General features: G+C 42.0%; 1 protein-coding gene across 1 annotated transcript in view; it reads left to right on the plus strand.

The window, feature by feature from the left end:
- The window catches only part of SYT10 (synaptotagmin 10), a 61,045-nt gene that overhangs the window by 11,822 nt on the left and 23,958 nt on the right, over positions 1 to 25,265 (plus strand). The window contains exons 2-3 of the mRNA XM_006273627.3: positions 10,258 to 10,615; positions 24,319 to 24,883. Of these exons, the coding sequence (XP_006273689.1) occupies positions 10,258 to 10,615; positions 24,319 to 24,883 (923 nt within the window). The remainder of the gene's footprint in view (positions 1 to 10,257; positions 10,616 to 24,318; positions 24,884 to 25,265) is intronic.

A 25,265-nucleotide genomic window follows, 5' to 3' on the forward strand; every position in this document is an offset into this window, starting at 1 on the left:
CGAATCAGATCACCTGGTGCAGGGGGAGCCCAGTCCTGGGTTTCCCCCCTGCACCAGCAAGAAGCAAGCTCCCACGACTGAGAGCTCCCTTAGTTGATGGGGCTCCCAGCCATGAGGACACACCATGAACTACCATAGCTGGGAGCCCCATCACCTGACCTGGGTTCCCAGCTGAGGGAGCACCCCAGGGGTCCCCAGTCAACCTCCCAACCACAGGGTGCACGAAGCTGAGATCCTGGGAGCCAGCATCAGCTGGAAGCTCTCAGGCTCAAGGGTACACATGCCCCCCCCCCGACCCCCCCCCGGTGGGATCTCTGATCAGCTGATGGGGCACCTAGCCATGGGGGATCGTAGATTCATAGATTCATAGATGTTAGGGTCGGAAGGGACCTCAATAGATCATCGAGTCCGACCCCCTGCATAAGCAGGAAAGAGTGCTGGGTCTAGATGACCCCAGCTAGATGCTCATCTAACCTCCTCTTGAAGACCCCCAGGGTAGGGGAGAGCACCACCTCCCTTGGGAACCCGTTCCAGACCCTGGCCACTCAAACTGTGAAGAAGTTCTTCCTAATGTCCAATCTAAATCTGCTCTCTGCTAGAGGAGGTACGGGAGCTGCTTTAATTAAATAACCCACAGAGTCTCATGTATCAGCATCCCCATGTGTCAAACGAACTTTAGTTAAAGCACCCCCATCACCATTTTGAAGCACGAGAATGGTGATACACGAGATGCGGAGGCTGACTGGGGCATGCTAACTAGTATGATCCAGCAGACTCCCCACATGTGTACAGGCACCCTTAGTGATTAGTGGCTTTTCAGTATAAAACTAAGAGAATAAGTAACGGTGAACTTTAGCAAATGGTGAAAACAGCTATTACTGAGGATTCAGATACCAACAGACTGAGCAGTATGGCTATTTGAATAAAAATAAGTAAGTTAAAGCTTTGGATGAATTAAAAATATTGGAGTAAGGTCATTGAATATGAATGTAACTCCACAACAACATGAGGAGGTCTTGTTTAGACTTTTAAATACAAGAATAATTACAGTTTGGCATGTGAGTGTAGTGTTTTGACAAGTCTAGCTTAATAAGGAAAAAGCAAAACTTCCATTTCCTGAGGTATACTAAGGCATATTGTCTCCAATCTACATGGAGAGCTGGATGAAGTAGAGATAGTACTTGGCAATCTTCTGATTTCAAGTAAAAATGATCAATGCCACAACTGTGTAATGTTCTGCAGATTACCAAAAGGAAGAAAAATTGAACAGCAAAAAAGGTCAGATGAAAGAATGAGATTAATTGTGCAGGAAATACACTTGATGACATATAATCTAATTGACAATTGCACAAATTGGAAGAATGGGATGGTCTTACAGAGGTTCTGCTGAGTACGTTCACCCCAATTTGTCATAATTTTACATATTATTCTATTTTAATAATTGTATTTTTGTTTATAATGGATCCAGGTTTTATTGTAAGCCACACTGAGTCTCTTTAGAGGAAGGTGGTGTATAAATCTAATAAGTACATAAATAATTTAGTGTTCTACTATGAATGCTGCCTATGGACAAAACTGAATGGCACATGGGTGACTGGCAAGAGAAACAATTTAGGCATTTAAATAAAGTTACAGAAACACTGAAGTTGAGATGTTTGGAGAATAACAAGGCCTCCTACAGTCTCCAGCAGTGCACATTCATGGGCTGTAAAATATTTTTCTGCATGCTAACCATTCAATGGACTATGCTTCCAAAGCACTAAAACAGTGGCTTTCAAACTTCCTAAAGTTACGGAACCTCTCCTATCACTTCTTCTGCCATGAACCCCTGCATCTGTCCTGTGAGCTGATGCCAAGCCAGGGAACCCAGCCTGACAATGGTGGCACATCACCTCCCAGCCCACATTACTCCCAATCCCTTTGCTGAACCACTGATGACCTCTCATGGAACTCAGGGTGGTATGGGACATAGTTTTAAAATCACTGGATTAAAACACAGTAAGACTACACTCAAACTAAAAAAGGACTATGGAAATACTAGCAATGTGTCTCTGTGAGTGGCCTCATAAGCAGAATCATTTGGAGTTGTTATGGAGCATAAATTGTTGGAAGCCATTATAACAGAAACCATGACCCAAAGCACTACACAAAACACAGAAAATGATTTTGAAATTTCTGGAATATTTATTTAAAGTGAAATAATAGCTAACACAGACCTTCTTATAGTGGCTGCATTGTCAAGGATGCTTATAGCAGTGAAAGCCTGGCACCGTAAGGAGAAGAACCTGAAGTAAATACAACTCAAGGACTTCCAAAAATAGATGTGACAAACTGAAATGAGAAATACAAACCAATCTAAATTTACAACAGTGCGAAGTAGTAATTTTAGACTGAAAACTTATCTGAAAAACAACATTTTCCTTCGGTCATAAAATCTAATTAGGACCCTAAAAATGAACGTACAGAAAATTATAATATTCTCCACAAAAAAGTACCACGAGTGAAATTTTGGCCAATGATTTCAGTGGAGCTGGGATTTCTCTCATAATCATAGTACCTCACAGCCTAAGACCAGGAATGTAGGGATAATCCATGTTGCTCATCAAGGTATTGAGAAGTGATGCTCTATCCTGGGCCATCATGAATGGATTCTGTGGTAGATAAACAGATGAATGAAGCAGGGAGAGGGACCTCTCAGAGAAAGCATTCTTAATGCCAGAGTAAATGAGGGCAGTCTGTCAAAATGCATACCCTGAATTATACAGACCTCAAATGTGTCCCTAGCTTTAAGCCTTTGTATCCTTCTTATGTATAGAAAATGCAGTCTTTTGACAGATTCATCTAAACTTCCTGGACAGTCATGTGAAGAAACTGTTGTTTGGAGAACTGTCTCCTGATATTTTACTTATCAAATCAAACTTTCTGTGAAAAATGCATTATAAGTGACATTTCCAGTCTAATTCATTAAGGATTTGGAAAGCTCAATTTTAATATTGTTCCACAGATGGGCTTGGATGAATTCAAGCTGAGTAAAGCAGCAAAGCAATTTTAATAATTGTTCAACTGAGTGACCATCTGAGTTGAGGAAATGAAACAATACTATCTCTGTAGTCTGCTTTTTCTTCTATGGCATAATTATTGCTTTATGGCAATAATTGCAGTACAGATAATGAAATAAGTATACTTTTGGAATGAACTGATTCTGCTAAGCATAGCACCTTAGCACAGTATCTTATGTGAAGTTGGTGTAACTGTACATATTTTCTCCAATAATGTTAGAATTAGAGATATTTAAATTAAAAAAATAGATGTTTAAATTTTTAAAAAGATATTTAAAATTGAAATGTGTTGGAACTAAAGAGAATAGCACCATATGATTATAAGAACCTGGATTTAAACAGCATTCTTCTTCACAGACCACCTAATTCATTAGAAAATATGGCGGAAATCTATAACTCAGCTGTGAGGGCTTTTTCCCACAACCTTAAAGGGATAAGAGTTGTACAATTATATGAATACTTTTAAAATTTCTACTGGTGACTTAATTAATCTTTCCAAATAGATTTTTTTTTCAAATTCCTACAGAGAGTACCATTTCTGTGTTGTCAATGAAGGCCGCCTATCTAAGTTATCAGTGGGAAATCATCAGCAAATGGGTTATTTCTAGCCTATTTTTGCAGGGATTAATAACAGGCCTGGCATTATTCAGCATTTTAAGTGCTGATATTGAAGTAAATATAAAAGCATTGGTAATAAAAATTGTGGAAAACACAAAGGTTGGTTGAGTAAATATGTAATGACCAAGCAATCATACAGATACACCTGGATTACTTGATAAATTTGACCCATTCAAGCAAAATTTATTGTCATACAGCCAAATGGAAGATTATGCCTCTAGGAAAAAAGAATAGGCCATCCCACAGAATGGAGGGTGGTATCTTGGAAAGCAGTGCCTCTAAAAAGGAGGTAGGGGTCAATAGCAAGCAAAGAACTGAGCATGAGCTGCTGTTGTGATGCTATAGTAAAAAGGACAAATACTTTTGATTGAATAGGAGCAGGATTTTTTTTGGAAACAGGCCATGTCTAAACAAGACACTCACTGCACAGTGGCATTATGTGGCAGGAAGTATGACACAAAGCTACTGCACAGTCAGTGTCATGAAACAGCCGTTCCTCAGCACAACTAAGCAGTAACTCTAGTATAAATATAAACAAGTATTAAAAAGTACTAAGAGACTGCACGATAACAACTGCGCAGCCAGCGTCTCATGTAGACACAGCCACCAAACACTAAGTAATGCTACTGTCGTTACTACTATTTGCAGCATTGATGAGACCAACACCAATATGCCATTCAAGGATGTTAAAGAATTGCAGAGAATAAAGAGAAAAGTCATACAATTTGTCTGAGGTTGTGAAAAATGCCTTACAGTAAAAAACTTAGAGATGGTTTTGATTAAATGTCTTTGTTTCCAAAAATGTCAGTTCATTGAAATTGAAACTGTGTGCAGGAAAGCATCAGTTTCAATGTATTTCTCATTTTAAGCACCTTTTTAATGTTTTCAAATTGTTAGAACATCATATTTCAATATTTTTAAACGGAAAATTCTGTTTTTACTGCAGTGTCTTTTCACAGTCATAGGGTCATAGAATCATAGGGTGTTTGTACACGCAACAAAATTGACCTTTAAAATAGCTGAAATGCCATTTTGTACCATTTTAATGGCATTGCTGTTTACACGTTTGGTGGCATATTCTGCCTTGATGGCATTGTTGTTTGCACACTCAGCGGTGTATTCCACTTTAAATGACTTTGTAACATAGCAAGATAAAACCCCTCTGAGGTATTTTAGTTTGCTACCTAACAAAGTGCAACAGTGCCTGGGGCTCCGGAAGCCGACGTGCTCGGAGAAGCCCAGGCTTGGCGGGCTTCCAGCGCCCCGTGCACTGTCCCCACCACCTTCTTCCACCACCAGCACACCCAACTGCCCTCCTGCTGCCTTGCCACTCTGCCCCAGGGGCAAGCCAGCCATTCCCAGGTGGTCCCAGGCAGCGGGAAGGTGGCAGGGATGATGCATGGATGCTGGAGCTTACCTGCCTCTCCTGCAGTGGGGGTTGGGAGAGGCAAGCTGCTTGTGGGCCAAGCAGTTCCTGAGCTATGGGGGACCCAGGTGCTTCTCTCCACAGTGGCAATATCCCCCAGGTGGCACCTGCCTGCTGGCACCCGGCCTGGGTGGTGCCAGGGGCACCGCAGCTGTGGAAGGAAGCATCAGGCCCTGCACAGCTCAGTGTGACCTGGTGGCAGCTGGTACAGGCAGACTTGACTGAAGGGGGGGAAACAGCAGACAGCAGCCTTACCTTTTTTTTCTTTTTTCTTCTCCTGGAGCCTGTCTGCCTGCTTGAGCTGTGCAGGGACCAGTACTTCCCTCCACAGCTGCAGCGCCCCCCAGGACCACCTGGGCCGGGTGCCAGCAGGTGGGTGCTGCCTGGGGAGCGCCGCTGCTGCAGAGGAAAACACCGGGGTCCCCCACAGCTCAGGGACCACTTGGCTAGCCAGCAGCTGCCCCTTCCCGCCCCCCCCCCCGGCCCATCGTGGGAAAGACAGCTTAGCTCTAAGGAACAGTCCCCCTAACCCTTGTCTACACATGATTGGGGTTTAGTTCGGTTTAGTTCTCCCTAAATTGAAATGGTGGAAACAGTTGTTTTTCAAAAACCCACCATTTCAATTTAGGAAGATAGTATACAAGCACCCATAGAGAAAAGAGAAGTAGACTCTTTTCTGCAACTTCAGGCCATTGGTCCACATCCTCCTCTCTGCCACGAGGGAGAAAGGGTGCTTTCCTTCTTCTTGAATGGTTGACCTTCAAGTATTTGAAGACTTCTATAACATTGCCTTCTTAAGCTCTTTTTCTGCAAATTGAACATACCTAGCTCCTTCAGCCTCTCCTTGTATGACTTGCTTTCCAAGCCCTTGATCTTCTTTGTTGCCCACCTCTGGACTTTCTCTAACTTCTCCACTTCCTTTTTAAAATGTGGAGCCCAGAACTACATACAGTACTCCAGATGATTCCTAACCGGTGCTGAGTAGAGATGCGCTACCATTTCCCATGTCTTGCACCTAATGCTTTTATCGGTGCATCCCGAAACTGCACTCACCTTTTGTGTGGCTGCATCTCACTGCATATAGAGTCTGTGGTCTACCAAGACTTCCAAGTCTTTTTCCATATGCTGTATCTAGCCAGATGTCACCCATTGTCCACACTGAAGTTCATCCTGGTAGCTCTAGCCTAACTTGTCAATCTGTCCTTTGCTTGCAGGTATTGAGCCAGTTTGCTATCTACCTTATATCAGTTTTGTCCAGTCCACGTTTTTCCAGTTTGTTTATGAGAAAGTTTTGTGGAACCTTGTCAAAAGCCTTGCTGAAGTCCAGATATAATGTATCCACAGCATTCTCTTCATCCACGCAAATAGTTACTTTGTCAAGGAAAGACATCAGGTTTGTTTGACATGGTTTGTTTTTCATAAATCCATTCTGGCTGCATGCAATCAACCTTTCTTTCTTGTAAATGCTTGCATGTGGCCTTTCTTAGGATATGCTCCAGTAAGATCCCAGGTTTTGAGGTGAGGCTAACCAGTCTGTAGTTCCCTGGGTCCTACTTCTTGCCTTCTTTAAAGAGAGGCACTACATTGGCCCTTTTCTAAACCTCTGGTACCTGGCCCATCTCCCACAACTTCATGAAGATCATTGACAAGGGCTCCAAGATCTGCTCTGCTGGTTCCTTTCAGGACCCTGGGATGAAGCTCATCTGGCCCTGCAGACTTGATTTCATTCAGACCCAGCCAAAGCTCTCTTTTGTTATCTTCTCCCTCAGATTGCCCCCTTCCTTATCCAGATTATCCCTTTTAGGTGTCTGACCACAGCTTAATTTTTTTTGTGAAGACTGAGGCAAAGTGGCTGTTGAATAGCTCCACCCTCTTTACATCTTCAGTTAGGAGTTCCCCCTGGCTTGTTAACAGAGGACCCATAACTTCCTTGGTCTTTCTCTTCTGGCCAGCATACTTATACAACCTCGTCTTGTTGTTCCAATACTGTGCCCCTTAGAAGCTCCCAGCCCTTTTGGGTACCTTTATCCTTCAATATGTTCTTCCACGACACCATGCCTATTATCTCCTTGAGTCAGATGAAATCTGCCTTTCTGAAATCTAGCATCCTAATTTTGCTGACCTCATGCTTTCCCTGTCTCAGGATCTGGAATTCCACTTTATTGCGATCACTTCCTGCCAAGTTACCCACCATCTTCTCATCTTTCACCAGTTCTTCCCTGTTAGTCAGGAAAAAAATCCAAGATACATGATCTCCTAGTTGTCTTCTCCACTTGATGAAAAACAAAGTTGCCCTCCACACAAGTTAAGAATCAGTGCCTCATCCACCTCCTCTTCCTGATTAGGTGGCCTGCAATAAATCCCCACCATTATATTGGTGCCACATCTTTCACCTTTCATCATCACCTAAATACATTCTGCCTTGCTGTCTTCTTCCTCCTGAGCCAGAGAACAAGTGTATATGTTTTTCACATACATCAGATGTATTTTGCATTTTGACCTCCTTGCTTCCCTTCTGTGCCACTTGTTGCAGTCCTGTAGCTCACTGACTTTTTCCCAGAATTGAGTTGCTTCTTCAAGTCCTTTCCCCTCTGGACTATGTGCTCTGCTGCTGGAGGGTTTTGATCACCATCCCTAGTGAAACCTAGTTTAAAGACCTCCTTACAGACAGACAATGCCCAAAGATGTTTTTCCCCATTCTTGTCAGATGGATCCCATCTCTTGATAGCAGTCCTCCTCCCATGAACATCTGCCCTTGTTGAAGAAGCCAAAGCTTCCCAGGTTAGGAAGCAGCTTTGGTAGGAGTGTCTGCTCTTGCCACAGCCCTTCCAGATCCTACCCTGAATGTTGTCTCCTGGAAACAGGCATATGGGGCAAATGGGGCATTACATTATGCAGGCAGGCACACTGTTTCTGCTATATCTCTTCCTGGTTTGGCTCAGGAACACAGAGATGCATGGGGCAGCCCTACCTGGTGGCAGCAACATCTTTCTCCAGGCTACTGCTGCCATGGGGTGAAATTTCCCTATGTGCCTTGGTTTTCAGGAGGCATGCAGAGCCCAACCAAGATGGAGCTGCAGCAGAGGTCGCATATCTGCCTACATTATATCATAGAGGCAGATATGCCACTTCTGCTTTACCAGTTCTTACTTCAGATGAACCTGGAAGAGCTAGAACAGAAGTAGCAGTCCAAGATCCCTGGTAGGTTGTCACAGCTCCCCAACCACTGCCCTGTGTGTTGCTGGCTTCAAATCCACACTGGATGCCTTTCTGTGAGTCCAAATTATTGTCATACACTCTAGCCCTAAATTCTTAGCCTTAAAGAAAAACCTGAAGTTTTAGAATTACCCTTTTTTTCCCTCCTTTCTAATTATCTATAATTCTGGGAATTGTTCTATTTCTTTTTTTTATATATAGAACTTTTTGCTTTTATCTGTTTTGGTCTCTGTTTAACTCTACTCTGTATTTTTCTGAGGCCTTTAAAATCTCAAGACTCTAAATGTTTCGTTTTTTCTTTTGTTGTTAAGATGTGAGGGCCTTGAGCTCATTCTTTGTTACTGAATGTCATCCCTGGAATTATAGATTTAAAGAGATCTGGTCCAATCTTCAGCTGAAACTCTAAGCTTCCTTAGTTATATAGTTACATACTGTTTCACAGAGCTAATATGTTGTTAGAGGAATATTTTTTCTATGATCCTTTAGCAAAAATGTGTTCAAATTGATCAATGTATTTCTCCACTGGTTTACTTTAGTAGTATGTAGCCTGAAGCTTTGGATACAAAATATTAGCTATATAACTGTCAAACCTTTTTCTAATGAGCTGTAGCACCAATTGCTTAAAGGATATTTAAGCAGGATTTATTTAATATTTTTAAAACATATGAATGGCCCTTTTCAAAAGGAAAAGGTTTTTATTTATATTTATAACATAACATAATACTGAATTAATCAAACTGAAGTATGTCATATGATTGTGCTACTAATTAAGGCTCTAATGGACACTACCAACAATCCCTAAAATATGAGTCCTTTCACAAACTTCAGTGATGTGAACTGTTCTCTTTACTTTGATGATGTTATTGGATGTGTTAACACATTTGTGACAGGTAAAGTTACACGGTACAGTAAAAGGCAGGATAGGATGGCACCTTAGGATGTTTATACACATACTCTGGGAGGTGGGGTATGTGCTTTAATTAGAGTGGCTCTGAGAGCCTCTCTAATTAAAGCACCCGGACTGTCAGGTGTAACGACATCCTTGGGCTGAAAAATGTTGATGGGGTTGCTTTAACTAATACTCATCAAACAAGCTTTAGTTTAAAGGCCCCCGCCACCATGTTTCAGTGTGGGGATGCTGACACACATGACACTGGAGTCTGTTGGAGCACGGTAATTACCACACTGCAGTAGATTCGATTAATCGAATCTGCTCTGACATGCTGTAATTACATTGCATCAGATCAGCCTTGCTGCATGTGTGTAGGCACCCTTAGAAACTAACTGGTTCAGAGAGGCGTGAGCTTTCATAAGTCATAACCTACTTTGTCAGGTGAAACTAAAGTGTGCTGATTGGTACATGGCTTGCTTACTGCATATTATGGTGTGGATTCAAAGCCAGTGTCATTTTCACTATAGAAGTATAACCAGACCATAGGTACCAAAGTGCTAAAATCAATATTGTTCTGAGCAACCTTGGGCTTTTAGCCTCCATTGATCACATCTCTCCATATAAAACACAAGAGCAGGCACCTCTTGGTGTATTTCTGTTAGGCTTTTGGCAAATTCCCAATGTAGCCATCTCATGCAACCAAAATTTGGAAGTTCATAAAAATCTGTGTATCAGTGACTGGGTACATATGACGGTCTATACCAAGGTATGCTCATAAAAATATCTTCACCAATTTAATTTTTTGAATCATATGCATGTGTGGTTTTACTTCATTGAGGTTTTCCCTGTTCTCACTTAAGGTGTGATCCCAGTCCCTTCGATGTCAGTGAAAAGGTGAAATTTGTTTATATCGAGGGGTTCCATAACCTCAAAGCTCTACACAGTGCAATTGTCTAGACTCTATGTCTTTACTGATGTCTACATGTCATTTGTCTTTTTCTTTCCATGTTTGTCCTGATGAGCTCCTCATGTTTGATTCTTTGCAGACATCTCAGTCAGTCTGCTCGCAGTGGTCGTCAGCTTCTGTGGGCTTGCCTTGCTGGTCGTCTCGCTTTTTGTTTTCTGGAAGTTATGTTGGCCATGCTGGAGAAGCAAACCTCTGACTTCCAACCCCAGTAATATCCCTCAGAGCAACTCTAATGCTCCCACTGAGGTTTTTGAGACCAATGAGAAAAAGGAGATTAAAGAAAATGGCAAACCTTCAGCAAAAATCCTTGAGGCTGCCATAAAAATCAGTCACACTTCACCTGACATTCCAGCCGAGGTTCAGAATGCATTGAAAGAACATCTAATCAAACATGCACGCATGCAGAGGCAGATCACTGAGCCTACATCATCATCCAGGTAAGAAAACTTCAATTTATTGAGTATAGATAACAGTTTGCTTTTCCTGAAAATTAGAGAATCAACATCTGTGAGTTTTTAGGTTCTTCATTCCATGTTGAAAAGTTATAGATAAAACACTGGTCTTATTAAGTTGAAGCATCACAATTACTGCAAAAATGTCACTGAACAGCAATAATAAATAATTGGAAAAGTGAAGATTTGTATTCAAATAATTGCTTCTAAATGAAAGCATCAAATCAATATCTGCTGCAACTGTACATAAAGGTGTATTTCTACTTGTGACATATTTTTTATTCAACATTTTCTTGTGGAAGGCAAGTTAAGGGCTATTTGGCAAAACAAGACCGGCATACAGACCCCATCTTTCAGGTGCAATTAGTGAATACATTTTTATAGGTGCACCAATTTTATTGCACCTAGAGCTGAAAATTAGACTTATCATGAAGTAAATTACAATTTTATTATTGATGGCACTTTCCTTTAAGGCATGGATTGACATTTAAAAAAGAATTAAAGATTTGAGTCTTACCAGGATATAGGTCCATTCAGTGTACTCCTAAAACACTGCATCTTTCATTCATATTTTTTAAATAAATAGAGAGATCTAGTGATATCTGGGCATGGAGATCTTTTTAATCCACCTCTGAAAGTGTTGATAGAGAATATCATCTTTTAATCCAGCTAAGGTACTGCAGTATATCAATACATGGCAAGCTAAAAATTTACCACTACAATTGATCTTAGCCTACAAGAGGCTGAAAAGCAACACATTTAGCAGGACCTGCAGTATCAAAGGGATCTTTGAAAACAGTGTGATAGAAGCTTTTAGAGAACACGTAATATTAAAGACTAAAACACAAAAGTTACTTCCTACATCAGGAAAAATGTTTCAATCCTCCTTAGAAAGGGAAAATTATGGTTGGGAACACAGGTTGAAAGTCACGATGCAAATGAGAATAAGTGCATAATGTAAAACACTACAGGTGTTACCCAATAAATGTTTGAATATTTTACACTGAAGCAAGAGCACATGAATTCTTCAAGATAACATTGGGATAGATTCTGTCCCTCCTGTGCACATATACAACTTTATGCCGCCCTCTTGGTCAGTGGCTACCATAGGAGTTTGTCAGGGGCGTAGTGTGAATGGGATGGTGAGTGACTGAAGCACATCCTACTACAACTACTTCAGGCTGTGAAGCCATGAATAGGCAATGATACTAGACTGCCATAAATATGAACATTCCCTGAGAAAGTTGACCTGATTCCAGCAGGGACACTGCCCTCTGGAATGTCTCAAGCATCAAAAGGTGCATGGATAGTTTATACCCATTCTATCCGTGTTCTAGCTCCTATGCTATACTGCCTAAAAGATAAAGCGTCGAACCAGAGCCGTCGTATGGAACTTTTCCAAAATAATAGAAAGATATATGTGAAAAAAATGCATGTCAAACCAGACACAAAGGGACATGGATTGGCAGAGTTAAAAGGTGATAAGAATATTATATGAAATAATTTGGTATTAATTGGAAATCCCCAGCCAGCACGTCTCACGTACCAACATCTGCATTATTAAATAATTAGATAATCATTAGGGCTGTGCGAAACAGAAGTGCTCCATTTCAACCAGTGTTTCAACATTGCAACAGAACAGCGTTTCGTTTTGACTTTTGTTTCGAGTCAAAATGGCTGTTCCATTTCGTTCCATCTAAACGTTTTGCTGTTTCAACCCTGTTTCGACGTTTCTCCCATAGCATATAGTAAAGAAGGTCGAAACAAGCTATAACTTTGTCTTTTCTGGCTGATTTTGATGAGACTTGGAGGAATGGTATCCCCTTTGGCATGACATGTGCCAAGTTTCAAGAAGATAGGTGCGGGGGTTCAGAGAAACTGCACCCTAAAGTCTTGAGAGAAAAACTCATGTCACGTGTATGTGTTAAGCCACAGTGAGGTTAAAACTGCAGGGATGGTAACCCAAGCAGAGGTCACAAAGCCTGCCAAGTTCTAGGAGATAGGTGCAGGGGGTTTGAAGAAACTACACCCCAAAATCCTGAAAGCAAAACTTGTGAAATGTGTATGTGTTAAGCCACAGTGGGGTCAAAACTGCAGTCATGCTAGCCCCTGCGGAGGCCACAAAGCCTGCTAAGTTTCAAGGAGATAAGTGCAGGGGGGTTTGGGGAAACTGCATCTCAAGCTGCGGACAAGCAAAACTCGTGACATGGGTGACACTGTGCATATTAAGGCACAGCAGTGTGAAAACTGTAGGGCTGCTAGCCGCTGCTGAGGCCACAAAGCCTGCCAGCTGTCGAGGAGATAGGTACAGGGGTTCTGGGTTTTGTCGCCCTGCACCTCTGGCCGCAAGCAGGCAAAACTCGTGTCATGGGTTCCTGTGCAACTGACTGTCTGTCTTGGGGCAGAGGGCAGGGGAAACCACTGCAAGCCTGGCTGCTAGGCCCTGCTGTGGCCACAAAGCCTGCCAGATGTCAAGGAGATAGGTGCAGGGGGGTTCTGGGGCCCTGCACCCCTAGCTGCTCACAGGCAAAATTCGTGTTATGGGTGCTTGTGCAACTGCTGCCTATCATTAGGCAGCAGGACTGAAAATCCCCCATCACTTGTCACCAAGACCTGGGGGTAATAATTGACCACAGTATGAACATAAGTCTGCAGTGCGATGCTGTTGCCAGCAGGGCCAACAATATGCTGGCATGTATCAATTGATGTATCTCCAGCAAAACCATTGCAAAGAAGTGATTCTCCTGCTCTGCTCGGCTCTACTCAGCACCGGTGAGACCACAGTTGGAATACTGCATCCAGTTCTGGGCTCCACACCTTAACAAGGATGTGGTAAAGCTTGAGAGAGTCCAGAGAAGAGCTACCTATATGATCAGAGACTTGCATGGCAAGCCATATGAGGAAAGGCTGAGGGACCTGGGACTCTTCAGCCTGAAAGAGAGAAGGCCACATCAGAAGTGTATATCTAGGGCTAGGTAATTGATGCATGCCAGCGTATTGTTGACCGTGCTGGCAACAGCATCACACTGCAAACTCATGTTCTTACTGTGGTGAATTATTACCCCCAGGTCTTGGTGACAAGTGATGGGGGATCTTCAGTCCTGCTGCCTGATGAGAGGCAGCAGTTGCACAAGCACCCATGTCACAAGTTTTGCCTGTCAACAGCTAGAGGTGCAGGGCCCAGAACACCCCTGCGCCTATCTCCTTGACAGCTGGCAGGCTTTGTGGCCGCAGCAGGGGCTAGCAGCCCTGCAGCTTTCACCCTGCTGCGCCTTAACACCCACAGTGTCACCCATGTCACAAGTTTTTCTTGTCCACAGCTTGAGGTACAGTTTCCCCCCATACCTCTGCACCTATCTCCTTGAAACTTAGCAGGATTTGTGGCCTCTGCAGGGGCTAGCAAGCCTTCAGTTTTGACCCTGCTGTGGTTAACACATACACGTTTCACAAGTTTTGCTTTCAGGATTTTGGGGTGCAGTTTCTCCAAACCCCCTGTACCTGTCTCCTTGAAACATGGCAGGCTATGTGACCTCAGCAGGGGCTAGCACGCCTGCACTTTTGACCCCACCGTGGCTTAACACATACATACGACACAAGTCTGGCTCTCAAGAATTTGGGGTGCAGTTTCTCTGAACCCGCTGCTTCTATCTTCTTGAAACTTGGCATGCTTTATGCCCTCAGAAGGGGCTACCATTTCTGCAAGCTTCATCAAAATTTGGCCAGAAATGACAAAGTTATAGGCTGTTTCAACCTTTCCCATTATAGCCTATGGGCGAAACATTGAAACAGTGTTGAAATGGCGAAACATTTTGACTTGCCTCATTTTTTTTCAAGGCTGTTTCAACCATATCTGTTTCATTTCGATTTTGCTGTTTCAACCTCGAAACAGGTCGAAACAGCATCGAAACAAAACTGGTAGCGAAATTTCATAGAATCATAGAAGTAGGGTCAGAAGGGACCTTGTAGATCTTCAAGTCCAGCCCCCTGCCTGGGCAGGAAGAAAACTGGGCTCAAATGACCCCAGCCAGGTAGGCATCAAGCCGCTTCTTAAAGACCCCCAGGTAGAAGCCAGCACCACTTCCCTTGGAAGTTGGTTCCATATCCTAGCCACCCTAACTGTGAAGTAGTTCTTATGGATGTCTAATCTAAACCTACTCTCCAACTACTTGTGGCCGTTATTCCTTGTTATCCTGGGGGGCGCTAGGGGAAACAAGGTCTCCCCCAAACCCTTCTGGTCCCCCTTAGTGAGTTTATAGACAGTCACCAGGTCCCCCCTCAGCCTTCTCTTGTGAAGGCTGAACAGGTTCAGGTCCCGTAGCCTCTCATTGTAGGGTCTGCCCTGCTGTCCCCAGATCATGTGGGTGGCCCTCCTCTGGACCCTCTCAATGTTGTCCACATCCCTCTTGAAGTGGGATGCCCAGAACTGGACACAGTACTCCAGCTGTGGCCTGACCAGTGTCGTGTAGAGGGGGAGGATCACCTCCTTGGCCCTACTTGAGATGTACCTGTGGATGCACAATAAGGTCCGGTTAGCCCTGCCGACCGTGACCTCGCATTGTCGGCCCATGTTCATCTTGGAGTCAATAATGACTTTCACAGAGCCCTAATAATCATTAGGTAATGTAAACCCCAAGATACATCGGTTTAATAATACATAGAAGCAATGTATAACTGCAAAACAAACACGCACACTTTATGTGGTATTTTACAAAAAAAGGGCTTCCAAGTTCCTGATCCAAAGGTATTGGAATACTTGAAACTATTCCCACTATTCCCAACTATTGCCCTAAAATCAGCTCCTCTAATGGGTCTTGAATCAGACCTAAAAACATCTTGGAGCCAGGAAGAATCATAAAGAGCACAACTAATGGTCATTTATATTCTCTGAAGTATTAGTTGGTTGTATTGCAAGGGGATCTTTCCCTCTTTCCATCCCACAGCCACAAAGGGACACTTTCAGGCCTAGCAAACAGTCCTACTTTGGAGTCGCCATGTGCTTGGAGACTAGGGGCACAGACAGAAGTGCAGCTCCTTGGTCTAACTCAGAGTGATTGATAGAAATCTCCATGAGTTAGACCAATCCCTTCAATCCAACAGATGTTAGCTATTGGATCGGGAGGGTGAAGGATTGGCTTCAGTTTGGAGCTGATTGAGGGAGAGGGGCTGTGACTTTCCCTGGCTCCACCCCACCTCTCCCAGCTCTGTTGCTGTCTCTGGAAGAGAGGGGAGAGAAGGCAGGGGAGGGAGGTCTTCTGGGGTTTTCTCAGCCCCACTGGTGTGGGGGGAAGTGGGTAGATTAGAGACCCCTCCCCAAGGCAAGGGGCTCCAATTCACCTCCCCTCCTCCAGTAGGGCTGAAAAAAACCCAGAAGGGACCTCCCTCCCTTGCCTTCTACCCCTTCAATCCAGAGACTGCGCTGCAGCCAAAGCAGTCTGCAGCTGTGCTCTTCTGTCTGGGCATGGCTTTAGGGTGAGTTCAAGGGGCCCATCACACAACAAATGTAATTTCTGTCTGCCCCTGTAGGCTTTGAATGATTCCCTTAAAAGCTGAGTATGCATAATAGAAGATATATTCTTGTGTACTCTTTCAAATAATATAAAGCAACGCTGTGACCTTTTACCTGATATTTCCTTGTTTTCAAATTGATTTTCTCTACATTTATATTTGTTTCATGCAGCTGTTTGCACACTGCTCCTTGAACTTGTCACATTCAATAAGGTGATAATCACTTCCCCAAACTTTCTCTATCAGAAAACTGGATGTGCAGGTCAGTTGTCTGGATAGCTTCTTGTTCCTTGTGCCACTTATATGGCACAAAGGGCACATCTAGACATTGCCCTACATTGCTGTAGCAACACGCTATGTTGCTGTACAACGTGCTATGGCAACGTAGCGATCACATGACCAGCAGCTACTTCACCGTAACGGCGCACACCCCCTTTTTAGCATGATGCTATGGTGACATAGTAGCTAAAACTAACTATGTGCTGCACGCATGTCCCAGCATGGGCCGTTAATGCACCATGTTTTAGTACTTCCTCTTAGAAGTACTAAAGCACAGCACAGTAACAACGTTGCTATAGGGTTACGTGTAGACGTCCCCAATGAGAATAAAATTCTGGTTCTTAACTTTCCTTTATGAATGTTGGAGCCCATCACTAGGAGTAGAACAGGTATAGCTGGTTGTGTACAGCCCTCACTGCAGGTACTGCATCAGGAGTGCCAGGGCAGAAAGTGAACATAAGACATTGTGCACTGGCTGTAATCATTGGTAGATGTCTAATAGGTCCTTTTGCCATCTAACTTCCATTACGGTACCCACTATGCTGCTGTAAACTGGGCTGGGCAGAAAAATCAAGGAAAAATAAACAGCCCCTAATAGTCTCTGCTATCTCCACTGCACCCAGCAGCCTGCTATGCAAGCAAGATACGTTTTGGCCCTCTTGCCTTAGTCATTTTTTAATAAAAGAAATGGCATGACATGAAATGCTTATAACTGAAGAGTAAAGACCTTAAGAAACAATCCAAAGTGTAATAAAATATTTCTGATCATGATTTCTTGATGGTGCTTTTTAACACAGAGACATGTTAATGTTGGAAAATTATGTTTTTTCTGCTTAATTGGAGCAGCTTATATCATTTCCATACTTCCTGCTAGTATGAACAAGGGCTGCTTATTAAGAAAAGTCACTCTTCAGTCTCTTGATCCCAATTAAGCAGTAAACTACAACAGGATGAGCATTTCAGCACCACTGTTGCACCTCTTGAGCACATTTTGGCTTCTACTTAAGGAGCTCACCCGGTAATGACACAGGAGTACACTCCCTGATGCATGGTACTGCTTTCATAATCTGGCTCCTTAAATTACTCATTTACATTTTCAAGAAGAAAAAAAGTAAATGACAGTTCTTTAGTGTATTTGCAGACAAAGGTGGACCTGGGAGTTTGTGTAAGCGTAGACATACCCAAACTAATTTTAACTTAGCTAGTTCAGATAATTATAGCAGTATAGCCATGACACCATCAAGTTCAATGAGTATTTACTGAACTTCTCAGGCAGGCTTGCAGCCTGCATTGAATCTGTAGGTGCAGAAGCTAAAATGGTATTGGGCCTATGCTATCTAGATTTAAGCTAGCTTGTGTATGTCTATACAAGCTGCATGTATATGCTAGCTGTAGGGTAGATATATGCATAGCCACCCACTCTTTAGCTCTTAGTGGGCGCATCTACAAGTGTTATTAATGCAGTGTAATAAATTTCAGCATAATTCACACCAGAGTTTATTTTTTCTGGACGCAGTGTTCACATGTATGTCCCAGACCACAGCACATTGATGGCACAGTCCCAGCTGGCAGAGGTCAGCCTGCCAGCCCAGAGCTACTCCACTTTGGCTCGGTGTGCTGCAGAACGGACACAAGGTTGCCACAGTGTGGGGGGGGTAGCCAGGAGGCAGCCTTGCATTGTACCACCCTTCTGTCCCAGCCAGTCCTGGGCACTTTCTACACATGGGGTGTGGCAGAGTAAATAACTCCACCATTGGATAGTACTTGTGTCAGGCAGCACTAACCTACAGCAGAGTTAATTAGTTTACTTCAGCCTAATAGCTCTGCATGCGTAGACAGTGATGGTTTACTGTGGATCTAATTAGGCAACTCTGCAGTAAGTGTCTCGTGTAGATGCCCCCTGTAGGAGTAAGGTGCTAAGCACTAGTGTAACTAGGAATGTGTGATCAGGGCATCAGCCCCAGTCACCAACCTGGAGGGGGCTCAAAAATGGCAGCTACAGTCACTACCAGCTCAGGTACCAGCACTGACCCAGATGCTGCTCCTGCCACACTTGCCAAGGGTATCCTGTCTAGAAACTTCATGTAACACCTCTGGTGCTAAGTGACAAACTGTATGGACTTAGGTCACTTAAGCCAAACCTGCGTAGATGTCTCCTGATTTTGAGTGTCTAAATTTACACACACACAAACAGATTTTCAGAGGTGTTGACCTCTAAGCCTCGCATGAAGTCAACATATTAATATTATATATCATATAATATTATATCATAATATATATGACTGCTTGCAGATGTGGGGGGAAAAAGCAAAACCAGGCTTTATTTTAAACTCGACATGTTCCCATGCTGAGCCCAGAGCATGCCCAGAAGCAGCATCACATAAGTTGCACCTGGCTTTCCCAACAGGTGCTTTAATATGCACTTGAATCAGCTTTAGATAAAAGTGCCAAAAAGCTCCACTGAAGTACCCAATCAATACAGACACTGAGGAGCTGTGTTGAAGTAACACACTGCTGCTTCCAGTAAAGCACATTTTCCCCCTATGTCTGTCAGTGCTCTCTAATATTATATATCAATATATATCATATGTGATATATATATTGATATATATCATATTATATACAATATCCATACATACATGGATTCCAAAGAGAAGCATTAAACTAATTAGAGGTGCAAAAAGGCCATATTATGCTTCAACATTGAAAAGACTTGAATAAATCTGTTTAAAAATGAAAGAATAAGAGAGGAAATGATAGAGATATACAAGATTATAAATGGTTAGCTGAGTGCATCTTTTTACTCCCCTAATACATAAACAAAGAAACCATCAGCAAAACTCAAAGGGAACAAATTTAAAATTGACCTATAGAACTCATGGCCACCATAGGATTTAGACCAAGAATATAAAAACAAATTTTAATGGATATTTTAAGGATTTTTAAAAGTAATAAGATATAAATAATTTGCATGACACTATCCCTCATATTTCAGGACTGAAGGCAGCCAGAAACTGACTACTTTATTGCTTTACTATTCCATTGAATATCCTTATATCCTTGTTTCATGAGAATTTAAAATAGGCATATTCTATCATGACTTTCAACCTAGTGTGAAGTACCTTCAGCTGGGAGGGAGGAGACTGGATTTTGATTCTTCATTTGAAGACCATTTTGCATATTTTAGATAAAACAGTGATAAGTAAAATGTATGAACAGTCCTTGGAGTGGAGACTGGATCAGTTAGGTAAAGCCATGCTCACTCTTGAACTCTATTCCAAGCCCAATGAATTGTGAATTCTTATCATTTCAGTGGCCCAGCTTCAGCAGGAGGGGTTTAGTGTCCCCCACCCTCCACCACCCTTGCACTTCAGGAAGACCTGTCTCCTAAATTGGGGTAGTCTTTTTTAATATGAAAAGTGTGGGCTTCAATCCCCTTAGGCAAAGGAGGGAACTGAACCTGAGTCTTTTTTGTCCTGCATAAATACTCCAATTATTAAAATATTGCATAAAAAGGAGGCACTGTCATCCCCATCTCCCCTCATCTGCCTCTATTTTACAAGAAAGCATCACCACTGCATTCTGTGTGGAACTGCTTCTGTCACTGTGTGCTACATCTGCTCTAAGAGCACTCATGAAACTTGGCCTGCTGGAGATTTGGGCAGAAAATGCCTAGTTTCTGGATCCTGATCAGGCTGAGGCATGAAGTAGGCACTAAGAGTGTCTATACGCATGCTCCGATGTGTTCTAATTAAAACGTGTCGGAGCAGATCGGGTTAATCAAGTCTGCTCTTCATTCTAATTAGAACGCCCTAGCATAGTCACAGCATCACATGTATTATTAAACCCATGGATTTAAAAATGGCTGCTGTGGTGTTTAAGCTAAAGCTCATTGAATAAGCTTTAGTTAGACTATCCTGTGGCCATTTTTAAACATGCAGGGGCTCAATACGTGTGATGCTGTGGCGTTTTAATTAGAATGGCTCTCTGGGGATTAAAACCCCTTCCCTCCTCCCCCAGTCTCCAAGTACAGGCAGGCTTAGTTGCTCAGCCCCATGAAATGTGAGGCATTTCTGGGCCTGCATATAGGCAAAACTATAAACGTCTCAGAAACTTAAGGTGAAAGGCAAAGTGTTTCTTTCTAAACCCCAATTGAGTTGGGGCGGGGAAGGGGGATCAGGATTATAGTTTTGGACTTCGGGCCCTAAATTCTGATTAAATACTACTTTGGGCACCTAAGTCCATTTATTTGGATCTGGCCTTAAATGATTTGCTGAAGGTCATAGGGGAAGTCTGTTGTAGATCCAGAAATCAAACACTTATATCTTAAGTCCCAGATTTAATCACAATACCAATCTCCCTCTTTCATTTGTTTGGGGTGTTGCTCTTAACTGAGTAAACAGAAAGCACTTTCATATTATTTTCTTATAAGAATAATTACAAACCTTTATGACACTAAGACTACAAACAAATGTCACATTTGTCCCAGAATAAGCCAATTTATCCCAGGACAAAATGCAGTTGCTCAGACTTCCATGTCCGTTGTCTCTAGATGAATCCTAAATGAGTTGACAGGATAAGAAGTACTAACAGTTTGTCCTGGGACACCACAAAGTGTGCCTCAACAGTTACCGCAGAATTGCATCATCGAATCAATGGCAAAAAGTGGCAGTCCATTCAGCTGCTCACTGAACCCTGATTAGAAGGGTAGTATGTGTACACTGCAATCCCAGGACATTTCTGGTCTGAGACAAAAAGAGGCACGCTTTGTCCAGGAACAAATGCAACATCTGTTCCTAGCTAAAATACTTCTCTTCAGATCTGAAGAAACCATGTCTGTTATTTTAAGTCCTTTACATAAACCCTGATTAAATATGTTATATTAGAGCTAGTTATTATTATTATTATTATTATATTGGAAACAGTGAATCAGAGTGCATGGTTGTCTATCCTATTGTTATTGAGAGTCAAGGTAGAGCTGTGGCAGTAAGCATGCAACATCTCCAGAGCCTGATTGGCTGACATCTTTGTACTTTAGTATAACAGTCATCAAATCCTTTGTTAATGCAGAACAAAGGAAGGTAAATGTGTTGCCATGACAGCAATGAAGCATCTTACTAATTAACAGAACAATTAGCTCTCTTGTTGAAATGTTATGACTCAGAACACTCACTAGGTCCCATATAATTAGGGCATTGGCTTAGTAGAGCAGACATGCTACTGGTTCCCACTGAGGGCAACCCTGCAGCTGCACTGTTTTATTCAGTAACACTCAGAAAGAATGACTAATTTCACTGGAGCCTGCTATATACTATAAACTTTGAAATTTTAAGAGGAAACGGGTGACTGAATATCACATTTCTGATTTTTTTTAACAAGATTTTTTTTACAAGTGCTATTTCACATTGTTAACAAGAAGGGGGTAAAATCCATGGGACCCAGTTTGTTTGCTTTGGTTAATAAGCACTTACACTGTTTCCCTCACATAGTCAGATTTTCTTCCTTGTGATGGGAAGATTTGAGGCCATTATAGCCATTATATCTAAACTTTGGGAGCCTCCAGATTACAATTCTAGGTATGTAGTGTGGCTGCCATGTAGACATACCAATTGAAAGTATTTTAAAACTTTATTAGAGTTCAATTTATATGTCTTAAAAAATAAAATGTATGCTGCCAGTGATGTGCCTTCTTTATCTCAGCTTCAGATTAGAAACATCTGGATTTCCTGTAACTACATCCAATCTAAACTATGGATGCTCTTTCTCTGGGTGTGTTATAAGGATATTGTTCCATGCACAAAACAGCACTAGAGTAGCTACAGAGAAAAACATTCTTGCCCATTATTATGCCTGCAGAATCCCTCCTCAGTGCAGTATGGCCTTGATAATTCTGAATAGTTTGGTGATCTGTGAATTTTGCAGCATAAATAAAAGTCGTATCCACACAATAGGGCATTATAGTTTCTCAATGAAATATTTTGTATATCAAGGAGCTGAAATACCTCTTGATTTCAATCCACTGCCCTATTGGGCAACTGAACAAAAATGCAAGTCTGTATATGGTGTTAATAAGGAACTAATGGAAAAATAATAAGAGGAAGTTTGGGCAGGTAATTTTTGTAAGACACATAAGTATAAACACTCACAGGAGTAAGCAATGAGTTTGTTATAATATAGCTTATAAAAGTGGTAAATCTTAGATGGCAAAAATATAACCTGGACATTTAGATCACTGTGGCCATGTCTACATGAGACGTTACTGTGCAGTAGCAATAAACTACTGTGCACTAGCTCATAGCTACTACGCAGTAGCGTTGGGGGGCACTAACCATGATGCAAAGCTACTGCATAGTAGCTCATTGCTACTGCACAGTAGTGTCAGAAAAAAAACATGCGGGGATGCTACTGCGTAGTAACACCAGTTACTGCACAGTTATTTAGTATTTGGTTATGCTAATTTGACTAATTAACTCTGCATTAAAGCATCACTGTCTACATGTCAGCCCATATTCAATATTAGGGCACAGTAAATTAATTAACTCTGCCATAGGATAATACTGTCCAGGACAGTACTCGCCTATGGCGGAGTAATTTATGCAGCCACAATGCACATGTAGTTGGTGACAGCAGCTGGCTGGAGCATGAGGGTGCTACAGCATGGAGACTGCCTGCCACCTAGCCCTGCACTGTAGCACCCTCATGCCCCAGCCAGCCCTTCTGTCCCCTGACGCCACTACCCAGAGCCCAGGGCTGACTCCCCAGGCCTCTGCCAGCCTGGGGCTGCTCTGCCCTGGTTCTAACTGCTGGGTCCCAGGTGCACATGCAGATGTTGTGCCCAGGAGCAGCTGACCCCAGCACAAACTGCACAGGAGTTTATTTCTATGTGTTAATTGCATGTGTAGATGCACCCAGTGTTTTAACTCTCATCATTGTACTACAATAAAACACTTACATTGCTGATGCTGTACTTTTCTTGACAAAGTTCCCATTAATGTTATTTTAATCAAAAGGTATTACATGTTAAGAGCACTCTCTATATTTTTAATTATAGTAAAGTTCAAATTGTTTTATTTTATGTTAATAAAATACGTTATTTTGGTAGCTTTATGTGAATGTTGACACAGACAAAAATGAGCAATGTCTAATAACACTTTAAAATTTAAAAAAGCTAGAATTAATTGTTAAAAGCACTAGTGAAGAAATCAGCTGTGCTATCAGTCCAGTAGAGACTTAAAACATCTGAAGAACTGGGACCTATAATAGTAAAGTGCTGTGCTCAAAACCTGTAGGCATGTCAACTTACGGTCTTTCTAGGTCTCAAAAACTTGAGATTGGTAAATACTGGGATAGAGAACACCCAAGAGCGAGAGGAAGGGTTGATAGAGATTTTTAGGTAGTACTCTTTGCTGTCAAGTAACACTCTAATCACACTGCAGGGGTGATGCCAAAGTCACTGTCTATATGATTTGATGGAAAACTGACATCCTGGCCACTTGTGATTATTAAAGATGCCATGACACATTCTATGACAGAAGTGGTATTAATTGACAATGGCCTTTTAGCCTCATTACATTAGCCTCATTTGAGTTGTTTCATGCTGACTACCAAAATGTCTACTGCAGTTTCTTCAAAATAAGGCATGTGGATATGTGTATTGCAAAAAAAAAAAATGGGTTAAAGATTTAAATTTCAAAATTTTATTGTGTGCAGTTAATGATATTTTTATCTCAAGTCTGTTTTACTGCTTATGGGAAAAAAACCCAACCCCTAAGCTTTTTCAATGTAAACTTTGCAAAATGGTTGGGTACAATCCAGACATTTCATGGAGATAACCCAAGTTAATTCTGTGTGTGTATGTGTGTGTGTGTGTGTGTGTGTGTGCATGTGTGTATATGTGTGTGCAGGCACAATTCTTTCAGGAGGCACTTGCCAAGGCAGATGCAAGTTTCCAGTGTTGATTTTAACATGGGGACCGATCCGATTTTGCAAAGGGGAGAGACAACAACCAGCATTGGGCGAATAAAACCAGAACTCTATAAACAGAAATCTGTTGATTCAGATGGCCAGAAAGAAGATGTGAAAACCTGTGGAAAGCTTAACTTTACTCTCCGGTATGATTATGAAAATGAACTTCTTGTTGTTACAATTATCAAAGCCTTAGATCTGCCTGCTAAAGACTTCACAGGAACATCAGACCCCTACGTTAAGATTTACCTTCTTCCAGATAGGAAAAAGAAGTTTCAGACACGGGTTCACAGAAAGACTTTAAATCCTGTCTTTGATGAAATCTTTCAGTTTCCTGTAGCCTATGATCAACTCAGCAACAGGAAACTGCATTTCAGTGTATATGATTTTGACAGATTTTCTAGACATGACATGATTGGGGAAGTTATTCTTGATAACCTTTTTGAAGTCTCTGATCTCTCCAGGGAAGCAACTGTATGGAAAGACATCCACTGTGCCACCACAGTAAGTAATATGTCCCAAAAGTGTTAAACTGATGATATTTTCATTTCTGCTTTATACTGTATGGAGAGTTTATATTGTTTATCATCGCATCCTGGGTAAAAACACTTGATAGCATTTTCCTTTTGAGCATGGAGGATAAGATGCGTATAAAGCTATGAAATTTAGTTAAATAAAGGCCCTCTTCTTGGAACATACGAGGTATGCTTATGGCAAATGATACAAATGTAAATTAGGCTTATTAATTAAATCATACATCCAAAAGAGTCACTGTTTCACAACAATTTTTATTGTTTGCTAACAGTTTTCCTATTAGGTAAACACTTTGTCCTTTAAAGCCAGGACCACTATGCTCCTTTTCACACTCTTTCATTTGTTGGACTCT

This window comes from Alligator mississippiensis, chromosome 4 (genome assembly GCF_030867095.1).
Source record: "Alligator mississippiensis isolate rAllMis1 chromosome 4, rAllMis1, whole genome shotgun sequence".
Classification (NCBI taxonomy): Eukaryota; Metazoa; Chordata; order Crocodylia; family Alligatoridae; genus Alligator; species Alligator mississippiensis.